This window comes from Chiloscyllium plagiosum, unplaced genomic scaffold, assembly GCF_037043375.1.
Source record: "Chiloscyllium plagiosum isolate Xiang-an unplaced genomic scaffold, Cpla_swu_hap1 HiC_scaffold_19, whole genome shotgun sequence".
NCBI lineage: Eukaryota > Metazoa > Chordata > Chondrichthyes > Orectolobiformes > Hemiscylliidae > Chiloscyllium > Chiloscyllium plagiosum.
Window position 1 is genome coordinate 39,070,823 of NW_028270157.1, and position 22,805 is coordinate 39,093,627.

Below are 22,805 nucleotides of genomic sequence, written 5' to 3' on the forward strand. Positions count from 1 at the left end.
TCAGCTCTGCCCCCTCATTCTCCTGAAGGTTTGAGAAAATACTTGTGTCTTCCACCGTAAAGACAGATGTGAAGTAATAATTCAATTCCTCAGCTATTTCCTTGTTTCCAACTATTATCTCTCCTGTGTCATTTTTCAGCAACCAAATGTCCACTTTTGCCCTTTATATATCGAAAGAAACTCAGTAGCAGCCGGTGACAAGTGGTGTTCCATAATGCTCAGTGTTGGGACGACAACTTTTCATTTTCTATGTTAACGATCTGGATGAAGGAACTGAGGGCATTCTGGCTAACTTTGCAGATGATACACAGGTAGCATTGAGGAGGCGGGGAGGCTGCAGAAGGATTGGGACAGATTAGGAGAGTGGGCAAAGAAGTGGCAGATGGAGCACAACGTGGGAAAGTGTAAGGTAATGCACCTTGGTAGGAAGAATAGAGGCATGGTTATTTTCTAAATGTGGAGAAAATTCAGAAGTCTGAAGTGTAAAGAGACTTGACAGATCGAGTCCAGGTAAACTTGCAGGTTGAGTCAGTAGTTACGAAGGCAAATGCAATGATGGCATTTTTGAAAGGACTTGAATATAAAAGCAAGGATATACTTCTGAGACTCTATAAGGCTCTGGTCAGACCACATTTGGAGTGCTGTGTACGTTTTGAGGCCCGTAACTCAGGAAGGATGTACTGGCCCTGGAGAATATTCAGAGGAGGTTCATGAAAATGGTCCTAGGAATGAAAAACTTAACATTACCAGGAATGTTTGAGAACTCTGTGTTTATACTTGATGGAATTTAGAGGGATGATGGGGAATCTAATTGAAACTTACAGAATATGGAATGGCCTGGACAGAGTAGATGTTGGGAAGATGTTTCCATCTGTAGGAGAGACAAGGACCCGAGGGCATAGCCTAAGGGTAAAGGGAAGACCCTTTAGAATGGAGATAAGGAAAAACTTCTTCAGCCAGAGAGTGATGAATCTATGGAATTCACTGCCACAGAAGGCTGTGGAGGCCAGGTCATTGAACATATTTAAGACAGAGATAGATAGGTCCTTAATTGTAAAGGGGATCAAGGGTTACAGGGAGAAAGTGGGAGAATGGGGTTGAGAAACTTATCAGCCATGATTGAATGGCAGAGCAGACTCAATGGGCTGAATGGCCTAATTTCTGCTCCCATATCTTATTGTCTTCTGTGCATACTCATAGTTCCACCACTGCTGGACATTGGTATTTGAGGTAGAAGATTTCAGGAAGACAATATGAGCCTGGATTAACAACACAGTATGATAATACAATTGCATGGAGTGTGAGACAATGCAGTGTGGGACAGTCTCTTGTAGGCTGTGCCACCTACTAAGATAGACATCTTTCAGGAGGCATAGTGATAATATGTAAGCACTAGCTCCTGTGACAATTTAGCTTTTGATGCGTGTCATGGTTGTCAAAGCTTCTGCTTGCCTTATATCATCAGGATGGTGCGTGTATGTTATTACCAATATACACCTTCTAAAATCTATCTTTTGCTTCATTGACTCTGAAGTTCACAATGTTTTTGTTTGTGCACCATTGTTCTTTGCTCTCAGTGTTGTAGGAGAAAGTGAGGACTGCAGATGCTGGAGATCAGAGTCAAATAATATGGTGCATGAAAAGTACAACAGGTCAGGCAGCATCCAAGAGCAGGAGAATTGACATTTCGGGCGTAAGCCCTTCATCAGTGTTGTAGTCTTGTTGTCCACTTTTGCACTGGGGCTGGCTTGGCTTTTGGAACTAAATTTGTTACACATGTACATTCTCTAAGTCCTGTGGTGACTTATGTTTTACAGATAGCAAGGAAAGCTAGACAGCATTTGGGCAGGTGCAAAATACTATCTGTTGAAGCTTTGTTGGTTGGTGCACTTTGCTGGCAGTAGCAATACTGCTGGCTGTAACTAAACTATGTGATTGTTGTTGGCCAGTCACTATACTTGTCTCCATCCTCAAGTAATGCATCAAGGTTCGGTGCTTTATTTTGACTAAAATATCATTCCCAAACACTGTAAGTGGCATAGAGGCAATGAATAAATGATTTTAATGTGAATATAGGAGGTATAGTCACTAAGTTTGCAGATTACACAAAATTGGCGGTGTAGTGGACAGTGAAGATCACCACGCAATACAACGGGACCTTGATCAGATGGGCAAAAAGGCCAAGGGGTGGCAGATGGAGTTCAACTTAGGTCAATGTGAGATGCTTCATTTTGGAAAGGCCAATTAGTGCAGGACTTAACCACTTAATGGTAAGGTCCTAGGGTGTGTTGCCGAACAAAGAGACCTTGGGATGCAGGTTCATATTCCTTGAAAGTGGAGTCACAGATAGACAGGGTAATGAAGAATGTGTTTGTTACGATTGCCTTTATTGGTCAGTGAGTATAGGAGTTGGGAGATCATGTTGTGGCTGTACAAGATAATGGTTAGGCCATTTTTAGAATATGCATCTAATTCTGGTCTCCTTGCTATAGGAAAGATGTTGTGAAACTTCAAAGAAACATAGAAAAATTCAAAGCAGTCAGCATGATTTTAAGTGCCCAGTTATAAACTTGCTAATCTCAAATCTAACATCTTCCTCATGATAGATATTAAGCTGACTGGCCTATAGTTTCTTGTTTTCTACCTCCCTTTCCTTCTTGAGTAGTATGGTTATATTTTCTACTTTCCAGACTGATGGATCTTTTCCAGAATCTAACAAATTCTAGAAAAATAACAGCAATACATCTACCACCTCACTAGTTTATTCTTTTAAGAACCGAGGACGAAGTCCATCAGAACCTGAGAATTATCAGTCCATAGTCCATCAGTTTGCACAACACTACATCCCTATGGAGTATAATTTCACCAAGTTCATCTCGTCCTTTTACAGATATTATTCGGACATTTTTATAAACTCCACAGTGAAGACAGAAGCAAAATATTGTTCTTTGGATCTGCCATTTCTTTCTTATCTCTTATTAACTTTCAATCTCACCCTCTAGAGGATCAATCCATTAATTTTATTTACTCTTTTCCTTTTTAGATACTTACAGAAACTTTTGTTGTCTGTTCTAATATTTCCAGTCTGCCTTCTCTCATGCTGTAATTGTTTTGTTCTAATTAGCCTTATAGTTATTCCTGTCCTTTGTATTCCGCCCAGTCATCTGACCTGCAATCTTAACCCCAACCTAGAATATCATTCTGCAAAAGTTTCATTACAGTATTTCCAATCCCTATACCAGCTATCCTTGTCTGCTTTCTAAACATTTGATGTCACTCATTATAATTTATGACCAGCTTTGTGTTCTTGAGCTGCAATTGATAAACACTGACTGATACTCTCTAGATTCATTTTGCTTAGTACCTTTATTGCTGAAACAAAGATAAAATATTCATTTCATCTGTTTAATTCAAGGTGCATCCAAAAGAAAAACAAATACAGATTACCCAATGTTCCATTTATCTCCTAAATTACTTTAAGAAGCAATTGATCATAAAAGGTGTCTAAAATGTTATGGAGGAGAAAGTGAGGACTTCAGATGCTGGAGATCAGAGCTGAAAATGTGTTGCTGGAAAAGGGCAGCAGGTCAGGCAGCATCCAAGGAGCAGGAGAATCGACGTTTCGAGCCTGAAGAAGGGCTCATGCTCGAAACGTTGATTCTCCTGCTCCTTGGATGCTGCCTGACCTGCTGTGCTTTTCCAGCAACACATTTTCAGCTCTAAAGTGTTATGGCATTACTCATTTGTTGGCCACAGATATGATTAATAAAACTACACTACAGAATATTTTCTTCAAACTGCTGACTTCTAAACACCATTAAAAAACAAATTTTAATATTATCAATTTAGAGAATGAAGTCAATATTTTTCCTGCTATGTGATGAAGTCTACTTCCAGCATCAGTGACAATGTAACCTCCAGGAGATCTCATTTCCAATACACAATTCTGCCCAGCAATAGGGGAAGAGCATTTTGGAAGGTTTTCAATATGTTAATCAGCACAGTTCAGGATCATTGAAGAAGAGTTCAAAGGACACAGGCAATTGGAGAAACAGACAGACATATCTAAAGGTAGACCACTTAGAGGTTGTGCATGTGTGCACTCATGCGCGAGAAAAAAATAACTCTCACTAATAGTTCAGTTAAGCTGAGACTAGGGGGTTGTAAAGCCCACAAGCAGCATATGATAGATGGAACTGAGCAACTTTGGACCTGTGCGGAATATCCAGGAACATTAGTAGCTTTGGGAAGCTCGCTATCAATCAATAGCTAGACTTAGGACTGGAGTGCAGTTTTGGCGACAGGGGAGGGGGTTATTGATCCAAGAGGGGAGAGTGATCAACAACTGGAATGGGAGTAATTGTTGAAGCAGTTCATAACAGATTGACTTTGAGAGCCCAGAGCAACAAAATTAAAGAACTGTAATCTCTTGAGAAATGCAATAACATTTGACAATCCACTACGTCATTAATATCTGAAAGGAATTGCTAACAAATCTGTGGGACCGCTCTTTATCACATTGTGGTGTACTCAATCATAGTCCATTACCCACATATACATGCTACTTCTGACAGTCAGGTCTGGGATGGTAACAACAAATAGTACTCATCAACTGCTGTGGTTCCTCAGGGTAGTTTATTAGATCCATGCAGTTCATAGGATTGTAGGACAAGAAGAAGTCTATTTAGCATATCAAGCCTGCTCCGCTATTCTAGGCCATTGTTACGACACAGGGTAAACCCCTCTGCTAATTGAAACCAGAAACAGAAAAGCTCACCTCGCACCGTAATGTGCGCAATTTTGAGGGGCAAAGAACTATCCCAAATATCACTACTTAAAGAAAAAAATTAACAAGTTTATTCTTTAAGTCCAAAAGAGAACATTAAACAACAACCATTTATAACTCCTCTCTTAAACCTATTTTTCCCTCCCACTCTACAATGCTGGTCCGATAAATTCCCTCTTAAATTTACAGCAAGTCAATTTTCAAAACCAGTTGTTGTCTTCAGATATCAAACTTCCTCTGTAGATTCCTCTAGGTCATCTCCGGTTTTCTGCTGCACAACTTTCTTATGGACAGGTACTTTTCAGAGAGCTAGTCAGCTGGCAGTCTGTTGGTGCTTGGTTGTTCTTTGCTGTTCTCCCCAACTGTTCAAAATACACGATTTTATATACCCACAAAACATTGGACCGGCTCATTGGTCTGATTTCATCCAAAACAGTAAAATTCAAATTCAATTGGATTTTGGTATCTGGGGCATAATTTAAACTGCTTGGCCAAATTGGAATTTGGACGCAGCTCCAGCTATTTGTTTCACAACCAAATGTTACATTTTAAAATTTTTCAGCACACTCTGTGCCAGCCAGAAGTTTCAGCTCCCTTAAAGGTACAGTACATGTCTACAACTTCATAACACCATGCATTATCCAACCCACTACCCTTTGACATCATTAATATGAAGAATTCTATCAATCACTATCTTTGACATTCTCCATGACTGACCCTCCACAGCCCTCTGACATAGAACATTCCAATTAATCACAATATCCCGAGTGCATGACTTCCTTCTGATCTAACTCCTAAATAATTAGCCCTATATTTGGAGACTGCATTGCCTGGTTCTAGACCACCAACTCCGCCCCCATGACAGCGGAATTATTCTTTCTGCATTTACGCTGTCTTTACGAATTTTGTAAATTTCATTTATATACCCTCTCATTCTCCTGTAATTTCAGGCCCAATCTTCACAATCACTTAATTCGGCAGGTCTTCCTAAAGCAGGTAAAGCAGAACTCTCACTAACTCTCCAGCTAACTTGCTGATACTCTTGTCACCCCAATTAAATACCATTCAGTGTCTCTTTTTTAACAGAATTCAGAACAAATTAGAATCTTGGGTACAATCCTATTAACACTGTTTTAAGATGAAGACCTGGTTAATCCAATGACTTCCACATCCAAACCCCAGTGGTGCCTGAGGATCCCTATCTGCATGATCTTCATAGGAGCAGACAATTACCAAACAGCTCCACATATATCATCTAGTGGAGATGGTGATGGATGGGCTGCACAGGTAGAAAGGCCAAGTAGAGGACCCAAGGCTGTGGGTATTTCCTCCAAGAGACAGGAGTACTGTCAATAAAGGTGGAGGAGTACAAGGGACCTCCAATTGGAGGCACCCTCTGAAGAGGTCTGAAAGTATAAACATTAAGTATGGCGTATCTATTGGATGTTGGATTTCAATCATAGCTTGATTCCTTTGATTCCAGCAGCTACAAAATGGGGTATGTCAATATGGAGATGTCAATAGTGTTACACTTCACTGAGTTAAGGTACTGGAAAACAAGTCTTCACAAAAGTTAACAATTTTGTTTGCAAAATTCTCAATTTAGCCTGCTTTTAAACTCAGGTTGACAATAAGCACAGAAGAGGTTGCTGTATTTAACATTGATTCTTATTGACTTCATATAAATAGATTCTAGCTACAGACAAACAATTATGAACCATTGACATGTAAGTTTACTAGGTAAAACTCTAAACTGTTATAAACCTCCCTCTTTACACATGTATATACACACACACACACACACACACACAAAGATGGACAAAACAAAAACTGAGCGTTATGGTCAGAAGGAAAGACTGGGAAGGCAGCTCAATGGTCACTGTCCACAAGTTTCAAGGAGATGTTCCTTTTAGCTTGTCAGGACTTCTTGCACCTCAATTTTCTTTCTCCAGTTGCATACACTTACTTTCAGGAGGCACACAGTAACTGGTTCACAGTTATGAAGTATCTGACTTATTGATGAAGAGCCATAGCTTACATTAACTGATGGTGAAAAGTAAATTGACTTTCTTCAGGTTTGAGGTATTTTATGAAAAAAAAATGCAGAGAAAAGAACTGCTACTTCTTTATTGGAGGTTTGATGTCTTCTGCCAAACATTCATAACTAGAAGCTGTTAACTAGTTGGAAGCCAATCAAATAGCTGTTAGCAAGCAGACTAGCTTTGTCACTGACAACTGGTTACTATTTTATGAACCAATCAGCTAATTGTTGCCGGTGAATTTCCACTGTAAGAACACTCACTGGCTCCAACTTGTCTGATTAAATTCCCTACAGTGTGGAAACAGGCCCTTCAGCCCAACAAGTCCACACCAACTCTCCGAAGTGTGACCCACCCAGACCCATTTCCCTTTGACTAATGCACCTAACACTACGGCCAATTTACCTGACCTGCACATCTTTGGACTGTGGGAGGAAACCAGAGCACCCAGAGGAAACCCATGAAGACATGGAGACAATGTGCAAATTCCACACAGACAGTTGCCCAAGGCTGGGTCTCCAGTGCTATGCGGCAGCAGTGATAACCACTGAGCTACTGTGCCATCCTGCTTCACTGCCTGACCAAACATTTGCATAAACAACACTAACAATGAATGTCAGGTTAAAACATTTCAACTTTATTTTAACAATTGCAGCAATCTTTTCCAAAATCCTTATTTTTTTTTTAGAACAGTCCTTTTCTCATTTCAGTCCACACTTAAAAATACAAAAAAAAGATGAAATCTTCAAAATAGTTCCTGGCCTGCTACTGGAAGCCATCTTCAGTCACCTATTAAGTTTCATAAGAACCAGGAGTAGAAGTAAGGAATTCAGCCCCTTGAGCTTGCTCTGCCACTTGATTCGATCATGGCTGATCTCATCTCAGCCTCAACTCCACTTCTATGCCCGCTGTCCAGAACCCTTCAGTCCCAGTGTGGGAACCATGTCATTAGGATAGATTCTGGCCACTTCGCCACTAAGGTGGGCACTTAACTATCCTCATCAGCTACCCAATGGGCAAGACTGCTCAGAGATTTTGGGAGAATTGACTTGACACAGAGACCTCACAAACTCCTCATTCTCCACTTTCAAAGCTGTCCATGTGTGGCTCTTAGGATTTATTTTATGCACTTTGCAGGAGAGAGTATGTACTCACATAATATCATTTTTGCTGGGAAAGGACTGTAAGACTATTAAAGCTCCACCTGCCATTCAACTGTAGGCTTACAGAAATATTCGTTCCTGTGTCTCTTCTAGCATGAGAGTTCTCAATCGGACCCTGAATGAAGGCTTCTATTACGTGATATTGTACTGTATATAAAATACTCCCTGTAACATCCAATGAAATGAAGGCCAGTATCACATCAGTTCAAATCATTTAATCAGATCCAAATAAGCTTCCATAACATGCATAACCTATCATATTCCAAAAGATGAAGCAAAGTTAGGTTAACTGGCCAGCAAATCACAACAATACATAGGAATCTGACTAAAAGAGGAGACGGCATTGATGAGTTTTATATATGATGGTGCAATATTTGGGTTTCTATTGGCAAAATTCACTTGTCTAATGCTATTCTTTAAAGATGGGCTTTTGAATCCAAAATGGCCACCACATTCTAGATGCACACTTCTGGCAGGCCACACATTATTTTGGGCAGCAAGAGTAAATAGTCCTATGCATTCCCTTTGATGTCTGTTGCAGGTATTTTTGCATTTCCTAGCATTCCTATACAGTTTAGGTTTGAGTATAGGAGTTCAGGAAGGGCTTATGCCCGAAACGTCGATTCTCCTGCTCCTCGGATGCTGCCTGGCCTGCTGTGTTTTTCCAGCACCACATTTTTCAACTCTGGTCTCCAGCATCTGCAGTCCTCGCTTTCTCCTACTCCATCTGCCCTGGTCAATTTGAAACTCAGTTGCATTCATATTTTGTAAACCATGTACAGACAGCACGAGTTAGAATGTAGCCTGTTTCCCTGGTGTCCTGAGTATATTCCTTTCAGCCTACCCTCCGGACGCTGCCTATAAACTGGCTGTCACTCCACACCCCTCATTAATAAAACCCTTTGTTGCCACTAAAATCTAAAATTGTGTCTGCTTTCTATCAGAGATGAGATTGCAGCTGGAATATGCACCGACCCTCTAACTTCCACCTCTTCAGCCAAAATCTACATAGTATGTGACTGGCAGAAAACTGTATATGTTCCAATTTCTTAATAATTCTGAATAATTAACACACCACACAGGTTACACTTGCATGGAATTTGAATATTATGTTATCTCCAGTTAAATCTCTTCCCCTGTTTTACTGATGCAGCTTACTTGTATTGAATGAGCTTAATCTCTCTCCATTTCTTCCTCATACTTTATTCACCTACTATCCCCATTTTATTTGCAGCTTAAAGCTGTTTAAGATGGCTTGAAGAGTTGAAGTCAACCTAAATGATTTAAAGCAAGTTATACTGTGCAAGTGAACTCTGATGTGATACTGAAAATTAAATGTTCTTACCACATATCCTACAAAATATAAAAAATATAAATTTGCAGAACAAATGCAACTTTGCTGTATAAAAAAAATCAACATGTTTGGACATAATATGACACAGCTCCTTATCTGATGAAACTTTAACCAGACTTTCTGAACCTGGGGTAAGAATACCACCACTACACCACAAAAGCCACTATATAACTTTATTCTATGATTGTAAAACACTATTAAAAAGACAATCTGCTTACATATTATTTCACAATACAGATCAACAAAACAAGGTAACATTTGATAGACCAGCATCCCATTGCTGCTTTCCATCTTTCAAGTTGGCTGATATTTAAATTCCTGACAAGAACATGCAAATGAAGCTAAATAATGAAACAATTATAAAAGTAATCTTACTCTAAAGAGTCGATGAGTTTCTTTGGCTCTACAGGTGGAGGGTATATGACCTCTTCTACATGGTTCCGGTTGCAGTTTGCGTAAGCAGTGGAAATGTGAATGAAGGCTTCAAGCTTCTGCATCTGCTGGGCCAGCACTAACAGTTGCTGTGTAGCCACCACATTCAGCTGCAGGGCATGTCTGTGCAGGGCAAGAGCAAAGGAAAATAGGGTCATGGAGAGGGAAAACTAGTAAGGTAAATGAATGTACAAGCGTTCAGCCTATATGACAACATACTATTTTCTTGTGATTCCTGCGAAAACATATAATTATATCCTTTGGTTAAAATAATGCCATTACAAAACAGAAATCAATTGATTTGTCAAACCAATGAGCCTGAAAAGATAAACGCAACTCTGAAACTGCCAATCTGCCTTCAATTTGGCAAAACAGTGCAAATTGAAAATATTTGTGATTATGATTAAGCCCAGTAATGGCAAAAGGTAACCCTATAAAGTAAAACAAAACCATGCAAGCTTAATTCCCTTACTTCACTGAAAATGTGATTTCAGCTGCAGAGCTCTGAGGTGCCACCAATGAAAATTTTAATTTGCTCCCCATCAGCCCCCTAGCCATGGGATGAAATACTGGAGAAGAGTCCTCACTGGAAAGTAGCTCTGTGCCTTTTTAATAGCTAGCTATCAAACAGCATTAGGAAACATCTACTTCTGATGAAAGGTAATCAATGTGAAAGCTTTAATTTTGTTTCTCTCCACAGATGCTGCCTGACCTAATAAGGTTTTCCAGCACCTTTGTTCATACAGCATTAGAAGTCTGGGAGCAGGTCAAAAATGTGCCTTCACTCTGCAAGAGGTTTTTAGAATTATTAAGATTAAATAAAAATAATTTGGAGCAAATGTTGACATCACATCACCATAGAATAAAATCATACTGATCTAATATTCTTGTGGACATGCATGGATTGGTGCATTTCTTCATGAATGGTTGGAGTATGCTTCAAATTACTGGCTTATGGAGAGTTGTGTTTTCATTATTTTCTGTAACAATGATTTTACAAAATATTCTGCAATGATAACGTTGCAACATATTTGGAGGGTTTTGTTTCCCCCAAACAACTGTAGAAGTAAAGGACACAGAAGTAAAGGAATTGCTACAGTTTGTCAAAATACAGAATTAGTCTTAATATTTTAAAATACTGCTCTAGATAGTATCATCTAATTACTCTCTATGAAATACCTTTTCATGAAGTAAACATGCCTGATTTCAATCATGCTATCATTAATTGTGTGATGATTTGGAGATGCCGGTGTTGGACTGGGGTGTACAAAGTTAAAAATCACACAACACCAGGTTATAGTCCAACAGGTTTAATTGGAAGCACACTAGCTTTCGGAGCGACGCTCCTTCATCAGGTGATTCCTGATGATCAGGAATCAGGTGATTCATCACTTGATGAAGGAGCGCCGCTCCGAAAGCTAGTATGCTTCCAATTAAATTAATTGTGTGGTACTACTGGATACCACAATTGCCTGCAAAGTAGTTGTTGCAATGTTTAACCTGTGTTTAGAGAGGCTGGTTAGCTAAATTAGTTAACTGGGTGTTGTGTCATCAAGAATAACATCAACAGCGAGGGGTTAATCATTAATCCAGCTGAGATAGGAGCTTTACCTGTTGCCCTAACCTACAATAAAACTGCATCATAAACTGTGAGCTGGTGGCTCATGAATAATGGAAGATGCTACCTGAAGAACAATTCGCATTTATGGTGTGCTATCGTTAGGGGAAGTAGTGTCTGTGGGAGGGCAACAAATTCTAACCAATTATTCCGATGGTCACAAACAGATCAGAACCAGCAATAACTATAAAAAGTTATCAATACAGGAAATTAGAATTTAGTATAGCATTTTCTTTCCTTTCAAATCTGAGTGGATAGATTAGAAAAAGGACCTACTTTAAAGGCTCGTCGAATCGTATGGTAGCTGCACAGTGGAAGACAACATTAATGCAGGAGAGCAGATGTTCAGTGTCCTTTGAACTGATGGCCAGGTTAGGCTGCATCAGCTCACTGCCAATAGGAATAATCTTCTTCTGAAAATCTTCCCTCACCCTATCAAACAACTGCAATAGAAAGAAAGATTAAAATAGTGGCTACATTTTAAAAACTTTTTGCGACAATTTTGCTTCACTCAGTGTACGTTTTTAATATGGTGAACTTCTATGAAGTTGAAAAAGTGATTCTTAACCTGTTTCCATGGGTTACGAACATTTGTAATTTTGGCTTTGAAACTCAGTGCAATTTGATTTAAGGCTGGAGTAATACTGCATTCTTTGTGAATACATCATCCTGGAGGAGTTTAATGCCTTGGGATATGACTGCATTCAATAATCTTCAGGCAGGACACATTTTTATTTGCAGGATATCGAAATTCATCTTGAAGCTATCAGAAAATGAAGCATAACTTTGTCCTTTAGGAATATTCTATTTTTCAACACCAAGTATGATTCACTATGCACTGGAAATCTCAAAGCTTTAATCATTTAAAAATCAGCTGTCATTTATAACAAATTAAAATAAGCACACACAAAAAAAGTTAGGAGTCTAGGAAAATCTAGAAGTGTATATACACTGTTGATTTCCTCAGTTTTTAAGCTGCAATAGTCTAAACTCTGAGGAGGGTTTTAATGAACTGCCAGTGTTGGTCATTACCCTACCAACATTGAGTACAACTTCAGGACAAGATGCAGCAGAAATCAAGATTAATGCAAAATTCCAAGAAATTCCTGTCCTTTAATGCTCCACAAGAGGCTGTGCTATGAACCTGAGAAAATGGGTGAGATTCTCAATGATTACTTTGCATCAGTGTTCACTGAGGAGAGGGACATGATGAATGCTGAGATTAGAGATAGGAGTTTGTTTACTCTGGATCACATTGACATAAGGAAGGAAGATGTGTTGGATAGGCTAAATAATATTAAGGTGGACAAATCACCAGGACTGGATGGGATCTATCCTAGTTTGCTGAGGGAGGCCAGAGAGGAAATAGCTGGGGCCCTGACAAAGATCTTTGTAGCATCCTTTAACACAGGTGAAGTGCCGGAGGACTGGAGGATTGCTAATGTTGTCCCTCTGTACAAGAAGAGTAGTAGGGATATTCCAGGTAACTGCAGACCAGTGAGCCTGATATCAGTGGTGGGAAAGTTGCTGGAGAAGGTACTGAGGGATAGAATCTATTTATATTTGGAAAAGAATGGGCTTATCAGTGATAGGCAACATGGTTTTGTGCAGGGGACATCGCGCCTTACCAACTTAATAGAGTTCTTTGAGGAAGTGACCAAGTTGATAGGTGAAGGAAGGGCTGTAGATGTCATATACACGGACTTTAGTAAGGCGTTTGAGAAGGTTCCCCATGGTAAACTAATAGAGAAAGTGAAGTCACATGGTGTGCAGGGTGTTCTAGCTAAGTGGATAAAGAACTGGTTGAGCAACAGGCGACACAGAGTAGTAGTTGAAGGGAGTTTCTCAAAATGGAGAAAGGTGTTCCACAGGGACCAGTGCTGGGGCCACTGTTGTTTGTGAAATACATAAATGATCTGGAAGAGGGCATTGTTGGTCTGATCACTAAGCTTGCAGATGACACCAAGATTGGTGGAGTAACAGAAAGCAGAGACTGTCAAAGAATACAGGAGAATATAGATAGACTGGAGAGTTGGGTGGAGAAGTAGTTGATGGAGTTAAATCCAGGCAAATGTGAGGTGATGCATTTTGGAAGGTCTAATTCTAGAGCGAACTATACTGTAAATGGAAGAGCCTTGGAAAAGTTGATGAGTGGAGAGACCTGGGAGTTCAGGTCAATTGTACCCTGAAGGTGGCTGCACAGGTGAATGGAGTGGTCAAGAAGGCGTATGGTATGCTTGCCTTCATCAGACGGGATATTGAGTATAAGAGCTGGCCGGTCATGTTAAAATTGTACAATACTTTGGTTTGGCCGCATTTAGAACACTGTGTACAGTTCTGGTCACCACATTACCAAAAGGACGTGGACGATTTGGAGAGGGTGCAGAGAAGGTTTATGAGGATGTTGCCTGGTAAGGAAGGTAGCTATGAAGTGAGGTTGAGTAGGTTAGGATTGTTTTCAAAGGAGAAAAGGAGATTGAGGGAGGACCTGATTGAGGTCTACAAAGTCATGAAGGGTATAGACAGGGTGGATAACGATAAGCTTTTTCCCAGGGTGAGGGATTCAACAATGAGAGGTCACGCATTCATGGTGACAGGAGAAAAGTTTAAGTTGGATACATGTGGAAAGTATTTTACACAGAGGATGATAAGTGCCTGGAACGCACTGCCAGCAGAAGTAGTAGAGGCAGGCATGATAGATTCATTCAAGGTGCATCTGAACAGATGCATGAGTGGGTGGGGAGCACAGGGATACATTTAGGATTTGGATCGGCACAGGCTTGGAGGGCCAAAGGGCCTGTTCCTGGGCTGTAAATTTTCTTTGTTCTTTGTTCTGTGGCATCCCATTCCCTACCTCTTTGCATCAATTGAGAACTTCTCTTTTACAGTTCTGCCCATTAGAACTCTCATCTAAAACAAAACTGTTCTGTTCCATAAGATGCAATCGGGATGTAAACAATAATCTGAGAAATAACTACCGCAAACAAGATTTATTGAATGCTATTAAATGACAATGCTAAGATTTAATTGAGAGTTTTCAAACTAATTTTTCTCAATGTTTTTCATAACATTTCAACTTCACGCATATGTGGGTCCAACCTTTATTTTTCTGTATGTAATTGTTCAAAAATGATTCAATTTCAATGTTATTCAGGCCATCTGTAAGAATTCTTTCAGTGACTAGTTGCTTAAATACTGCAAATCCCCACTACCAAACATCACCATCTACAACATGTTGATGGGACACAAATTATCACAACAGGTTGCTCTGCTAGACTTTGCTTGAGGCCAGCAGTGAGTAGTCTTGTTTTGCCATTGATTGTAATTTTCATATAAACATCTTTAAAAACGGATGCTTCATATTTACACTAAACAGCTTGTTCGGGTCACTTGCATTGTATATAGTAAGTCAAACACAACTGTTTACTTTGTTCTTTGAAGTCATTTTGGGAGATACAAAATCAGCAATTAAATATTTCAGATGTTAATTACAGTGAACAAGTAATAACTTATTTTTAGAATAGTTAAGCTGGTAGTGAAAACCACCAATCATGAATAAGCTAAAGAAACCACCCATATTTGAACCTCTGCTGATACTAACTGTCCAGTGCCCGCCTGGAATTCAAGATTCCAGAGAGACAATCATAAAAATGGTTCAGCGTCAAAATGAGCTGTGGCATTTAGGCATGCTGACCCTTATTGTAAAGAGGGCACAAACACAACACTTTCTGATGGCTAACCTACACTTGAACTTGATCAGAACACAATGTTCTGCCAGCATCTGTGACTAATAATTTCACAAAGTTCTTCGAATGGAATTGTTTGACTCATCGCAGAAACAGGTGTCACGGAAACTATTCAGACTTGAGTATGTGTTCAACTCTAGACAAAAGCGAATGAGGTCACCTTCATATGAATGGGAAGGGCAATACTGCTCTACAGGACATTGACGAGACTACTTTTGGAATATTGCATACAATTCTGGTCCCCGTTGTATAGGAAGGATGTTAAACTTGAAAGGGTGCAGAAAAGATTTAGAAGCATGTTGCAAGGACTGGAGGGTTTGAGCTATAGGGAGAGGCTGAGTACCCTAGCACGCCCTGGAGCTTCCAAGACTGAAGGGTGACCTGAAAGAGGTTTATAAAATCATGAGGGCCATGGATACAGTGAATGGCTAGGTCTTTTTCCTAGGGCTGGGGGTGTCCAAAACTAGACAGCATGTGTTTTAGGTGAGAAGAGATATACTGAAAAAGCACCAGAGGGGTAACCTTTACACGCAGAGGGTGGTGCATGTATAGAACATGCTGCCAGAGGAAGTGGTGGAGGTGAGTACAAGTACAATTAAAATGCATCTGCATGGGCATAGGAAAAAGAAAGGTACAGAGATAAATGGGTCAAATTACAGCAAACGAAACTTGGTCAGATTGGGGTGTCTGGTCAGTGCAGATTATTTGGACCAAAGAGTATGTTTCCATGCTATATGATTCTAATGCCTATCACGGTGTATTTTTGCTTCCTTACTAACTACTATACTAAAACTTCATCCCTTGGTTAATTGTCTTAGATTGTGCAGTCATGAATACTGCAGATCAGCACTGTAGCTAGTCTTAGGGTCTCTAAATTAAGAATGGTCAAAAAGTATCCAAGACACACACTCATGGGGGAAATGGGTGGGGGAAGGTGAATTTCAAATGGGCTCTCCCAACCTAGCCTAAGATCCTGTAATCATGATTTGGAGATGCTGGTGTTGGATTGGGGTGTACAACGTTAAAAATCACACAACACCAGGTTATGGTCCAAAAGGTTTAATTGGAAGCACACTAGCTTTCAGAGCGCTGCTCCTTCATCAGGTGATACTGTCCTTCATCAAGACACTATCACCTGATGAAGGAGCGTCGCTCCGAAAGCTAGTGTGCTTCCAATTAAACCTGTTGGACTATAACCTGGTGCTGTGTGATTTTTAACTAAGATCCTGTACGAAGTGTATTAATAATCATTTGTAGCCATTTGCAATTCCTTACAACTTTCAGAAATCTCCCACTGAAGAAACTCCGATCAGAATGTCTCTTAACTATGAAGTTTCTCACAATCAAATACTCAACAACATTTAGCTAACACCTTTTCACCCACTAATATTTACTGCTCAGTCTCATATGGTATATCATCAAAGTACCGTAGACCTTTTGCATGCCCAAAAAAAATCCAGAAATGTGACTTACTCATCATAAGTAATGATTTGGAGGTGCCAGTGTTGGACTGGGGTGCACAAAGTTAAAAATCATACAACACCAGGTTATTGTCCAACAGGTGTATTTGGAAGCACTAGCTTTTGGAGCACTGCTCCTTCATCAGGAGGTTGTGGAGTATAAGATCGTAGGACACAGAATTTATAGCAAAAGTTTACAGTGTGATGTCACTGATATTAAATATTGAAAAAGACCTGGATTGTTTGTTAAATCTGTCATCTTTTAGAATGAACATGTTGGTTTCAGTTCTTTCATATGTAAATTTCATAACTTCCTTAAAGTTACATTCTCAAGTGAACTTTAACAATAGGTGCCATGTTTGCCCAGATAATGCATTGAAGGTGTGAGGTACCCTGTGTGAGGCTGTCTGACAGGCATCCATCCATGATTCATGACAAGCTGCAACAAGACACAAGGTTAAACAAACAAAGGAGCAGTGATTATCCAATGTGAGAAATGCATTGTTTGTTGCTCCTTGGGATTTAAACAACTGCTTTACTTTACTTTCACTATCTTACAAAGTAACTGAAAACTGGTGAGCAGAATTTTTTAACTCTGCCTATTTGAATACTGTGCAGTTGAAAAGTATTGAAAGTAGCAATACTTTTGATAGTTGACAATGAAATTCTAAGGCCTGAGCTCCTAACTGGAATTAAATATGCATAATCATATGATGTTTTCAGAATTAGCCAACCTTTCACTAACTGGAGTGAATTTCATAATTCCTTTGCCCATTTCCCAGTATTGATTATCCTTGTCTCTGCTAACAACAGGTAAAGAAAATTAGTGTGCTCCTATGTTGCTAAAATTTAACAGGTTAATGAATCACTACGCAATCAAATCTTAAGAAAATGCTGGAGTCATTAGCATTTAATGCAGAAGCTTGTGGCAAAAGAAAACAAGATTTTGGAAGATATAGTATGGTGCAACTTTCAAAAGCCTCTGTCATTTTCACAGTTTTTATTTCCTTGTTAATAAATATCTGTAGCGGCACGTGAATAGCATTGGTAGAAACACAGCAAGTATTAGATTTCAGCATTGCATTTAGCTAGAGAAATAAAGAGGAAACATTTAAAAGGCATCTGGATGGGTATTTGAATAGGAAGGGTTTGGAGGGATATAGGCCTGGGGCTGTCAGGTGGGACTAGATTGGGTTGGAATATCTGATCAGCATGAACGAGTTGGACCGAAGGGTCTGTTGCTGTGCTATACATCTCTATGACTCTATTTGCAGCAAGTCTACTGTTATCTGAAAAGAGAAAAGACAGGTCTTTTTTTTTCCCACTCAGGAACCTTATATTTCATACAGAAATGACAATATGTTCTCTTCTCACATACTTTGAAGACCCGTAGTAATTTAGGATTACTTAGAGGGAGCAGCCAGTCAACTTGATTCTGATTCTGGGCTTTGGAAAAACTGAAATAACTTCAGTATGATATTATAGAACAAATAATGTATGTTTTTACTGTAAATATACTCTCAGACCACCACTGATCAATTTTCTTCTGGTTTTTGAAGGGACAAAAAAGCAGAAGAGTTGTGCGGTGATTTTGCCAAAAGATAGCAATTTGCTGTATTTTGACTTCATATAACACATTGTAAATACACCATTCATTTTTCTGATGAGTGCACAGCTTTAAATAATGAAAATGGAATTGAGCCTAACTTCTGAAAGGAAAGTATTATTTAGCAGGCAGTGGAGCATCTCTTAATATCATCAATCTCAGGAGTAGTGCAATATCAACAGGTTTAGTTAATTATCGACCCGACATTTCTAAAGTCTCAGTTAGTTCACTGATTCTTGATCAGCAGTTTAGTTAAATATGCAGCTAAACTATTTGTGTTCTGTCAATTTGCATAATTAATTAAAGCAGATTAGTGTGACACCAGGAGATAATCCCTTAAAATGGCACTGTGCCTGAAGAAGAACATTAACCCTGGTATATTTCTAACAAAAGTTGTTTCCTTTATCTTTGTCAAATTATTTACTAATGCATTAAATTGTCCAGCATCATTCATTAAATAGCTTTAAAGTTAATACATAGCAAACTCCTTATTTTATTTGTAGCAGAATTTCAGCATCAAAACAAAGAGAATACAAGGGAAGGCTCCTCCTTCAGGGAGTTTCACATGAAGTGGTATCTGGCTGACTGAAATTCCAAATATTCCGTCTGTCCACCAGAATTAACCTCACTTAAGAATGTATTATTTCTGGTTCACATTTTACTCTCCTTTTCCTCCCCCTTTTTTTTCTGGAAGTGATTGTCCATGCTAAGATATGACACGACAAATGCTGATAGCCCTGCTGCTATATTGGCCAAGTAGCCATTCTTTAGGTTGAGCTCCAGACCCTAAAAGCACACACATCCTAGGACAGGCGAAACAAAGACACGCACGAGAATTCTTAGAGGCATGGCATTCTAAGCTGAACTCCATCAATAAATACATCGATTTAAACCCTATCTACCTTCCCTTATAAAAAACTGGAAATGACATTACCCTCCTGAAGAACCCACCCAGACCCATTCCCTTACATTTACCCCTTCACCTGACACTACGGGCAATTTAGCATCTTTGGACTGCACATCTTTGGACTGTGGGAGGAAACCGGAGCACCCGGAAGAAACCCACGCAGACACAGGGAGAACGTGCAAACTCCACACAGTCAGTCGCCTGAGTCAGGAATTGAACCCGGATCACTGGTGCTGTGAGGCAGCAGCGCGTGCCACTGTGCCGCCCACAGTGCTTCACCAGAGACTCTCACTGATGATGTTACCTAGTATGGTGATGAAACATATGAAAACAAACCATGTAGTGTCCTTGAGACCCTTCGGGTATCGCTTCTCGGCCTTTTGGCTAAGATCAAGTGTCTGTTCTTATCAGGACAGGGGTCGAGTTGCGAGTCATCAGAGCTAGTGGAGATCATCGCTGGATCGTGATTGGACGTTGGAGGATTGTTTGGTTGTGCTGACCTGCTATTGGTGGATCTTCATGCTGGCTTCGGCCTAACGCCAATTCAGGGACCAGCCAACCTCAGAGCTATGGCCTCAACAGCTGCCCGCATCCCTGGGCAGGGGGTTCGAAACACAGTCCGGGTGACTGTGAAGAAGGTAGAGGGTCGTACACCGGTAGATTCATCCTGTTTATTAAGAAGGTGCTGCTGGGATGCTGTGGGTTCGCTGCAGCGGACGTGTACTGCCTGCAGGATTTCCCTGGGGCAGGCTACTTTGATGTGACCTTCAGGAGTGTGAAGCAGTGCGAACAGCTCCTGAAGGTCTTCAAGGAGAAGGAAGGGGAGCCGCTGTTTTCCATCTTGTCGGCAACCCCATTGTGTATGCTCCCTGCACAGAGGAATCGGGTTGTTACAATCCATATGTACAACCCCTATGTTCCAGCAGCTGATGTCCTGACCTTCTTGGGAAGGTACGTCCAAGTTGAGGGAGAAGCCACTGATGTGATCGACCCCTTTGGGATCTGGACCAGTAAGCGGCAGGTCAGGGTAACTCTGAGGGTCGATGGCAATGGGAACATTCTCCACCCATCCTCGAGCTTCGCAATTGGAGGGAACAGAGGCTACCTGACATATGCAGGGCAGCCGAAAGTGTGCTGAACCTGTGGGAAGTCGGGACACGTGGCGGCGGACTGCAAGGTGACCATCTGCAGGAACTGCAAACAGGAGGGTCACCTGACTAAGGACTGTCAGGAAGAAAAGAGCTGCAACCTGTGCGGAGAGGCGGGCCACATGTACAAGACCTGCCCAAGACGGGGGGGGCCCCACTTACGCACAGATGGCTGGAGGTGGCAATGCGAGCCGTAGACCCCCAAAGACCAGTAAGGTCCACCCAGACAGCAGGGAAACAGAGTCTAGTGGCACCCAGAAAGAAGAACAGGCCGGAGTGAAGGAGGTGGCAACCAGCGGAGAGACACAGCAGCTGATCCTAGCTCTCGCTGGGCAGATGGAAGCAATGGAGGAGAAGGTAATCGAGCAGACAGAGAAGTGGATACCTGTTAAAAACAGGAAGAGAAAATCCGGCCAGGCCCCCAAAGCCTACCAGCAAAGGGGGAAAAGACAGCTGCACGAGGGAGGGACGGCCAGCTCTTCGGATGGGGAAGACGGGCGCACAGAATGTCATCACCACCAAGAAGAAGAGACAGAGCACCATAGATAAAGAGGAGGGCATTTCCTCCCAACCAGGAAACAACGGACCCCCCGAAGTCCACCCTCCACCCAGTGAGAACCAGGGGGTACCCACTGCCCCACAACCACAGACAACTGAGAGCTGCGATCCTCTGACAGTCCCATTGTCAGACACAGAACTGGACGGTGCGGACCATTGCCTTGGCTCAATGACTCCAGAGAAGGTAAACGACCACATTGAGAGCCTGGATAGCTACCTCAGCCCAGCGAGGGTTCAGCAGTTCGTGCTCACCAAGGGGATGCAGACAGCTTCCCCAGAGACAGGACAGTCAAATGGACAATGGTAACCCCATAAACTGGGATTAAAAAGGTGCATTTGCTATAGTATAACAGGGCACCCACTCAGTAGGTGGGTTCTGCTGAAGCCATAGCTAAATAATAAGAGACTGGATGGTTAATAAAGGGAACTGTAAATAGGATAACTGTAAATTCGAGTAATTCAATCTGTTCTTTGTAATGTTAAGACATGCAATGTATATATCTATGAATGACATGACAAATTGTACAAGTACGAAAGATTTATTTCTATGAACAAAGTATATTTTGAAATTAAAAAAAATATGAAAACAAACCTTCAAGCTCAGTGAGTTAATATACAGACTTATCATCAATCTGAGCTACAAATCTCAAAAATCATTAACCAATTATAATAATAAATCAAATCAATAGGGATTTTCAGGCATGAATTGCTGAGGTTTGAAATATGCAGAACTCATCAAAATGTTTTTGTTCAAGAACAATGGTAGTAAGAATATCAAATGTGATTTGTTGATGTAACTCAAAAACAAAGAGTGGAGTCATTAGCAAAAGGGAAAGAATCACACATCACAATAAATGAGTATTCTTGCTTCAGACACAAGTATTCACTGGAAGTAGGCTATAAAAATTATTTATGGTACATTCAAGCAAGTTCCAGATAATGTCAAAACTGAGTCAGTTCAATAAATCAGTCACACTGTCACCACACCTAGAATCATGGCAGATTTAATTAGTTTGATTGGATAGACCAGGACAGCTCTAAGCCCTTTGAAAACCACTTTTTTTTTTCTTGGCAGTCCTTATGTTTATGCTGATGACCAAAAAGCCTGAATTTTATTTTATGAACAATCCCATTACAACACTGCTGACAACTGACCTCAAGTAGCACAGAGTCAATGATATCTCATATAGCTCTTCACTAGACAGAGAGAATAAAAGTTCCAGTCGAAAGCAGGGACACTCAATAAAGCCACACACACTGAAAATTACTACAAAACACAATAAATACTCACAAATGAAATACTGATTTTCTACTTCACAAGTTCTATTTTTCCCTTTACTACACATGAAAAAAATGTCTCCTGACTATATGTAATTTTGATATCCATATATAAACTTAGACAAAACGATCAGTTTGATCATTTTTTTTTAATTCAAAAAGCATAATCCCTCCATTCCTGAGACCCCTTTTCTTCTATTCCAAGTTTCAGACAAAGCTGAAGGAGTCAACTGCTCTCAGTGCCAGGAGTTGTGCCCAGTGACTCTTCTCATAACTGAAACTTTTATTGCAGGCAACATCCTGGGAATCTCATCTGTATCTTCTCCAGTGCAATGACGTCCTTCTGATAGTGCGACAACTAGAACTGCATCATATTCCACCTATGACCTAACAAATGTCTTGTAAAGTTGCAACAAGACTTTCTTGCTCCTATATTCTATGCCCCAGCTAATGAAGACATGCATCCCATATGCATTCTTTATCACCCTATTGCCCACTTTTTGAGTAGGCTTTTTTCCAGCCCTCGCAATATGTCCTCTGGATCAGCACGACATTTTTAATGAGCTTTATGAAACACTTAGATTATTTTTCTACATTAAATACAGGATATAAACATAAATTCTTGATCACACCAGATTTCCAGCCATTTTCCTTTATAAATTCAAATAATTTTGAGCATTTGTGGTAAATGTCAAACTGAAGATTACAGT

At 40.4% G+C, this 22,805-nt stretch overlaps 1 protein-coding gene across 4 annotated transcripts in view; it reads right to left on the bottom strand.

Annotated features, from left to right (window-relative positions):
* LOC122559658 (fatty acyl-CoA reductase 1) overlaps nucleotides 1–22,805 on the bottom strand; it is a 196,236-nt gene that overhangs the window by 70,453 nt on the left and 102,978 nt on the right. For all 4 annotated transcript variants that reach the window (XM_043709498.2, XM_087997232.1, XM_087997231.1 and 1 more), the window contains exons 3-4: nucleotides 11,669–11,835; nucleotides 9,718–9,897 (exon numbers count right to left, since the gene is read on the bottom strand). In XM_043709498.2, the coding sequence (XP_043565433.1) occupies nucleotides 9,718–9,897; nucleotides 11,669–11,835 (347 nt within the window). The remainder of the gene's footprint in view (nucleotides 1–9,717; nucleotides 9,898–11,668; nucleotides 11,836–22,805) is intronic.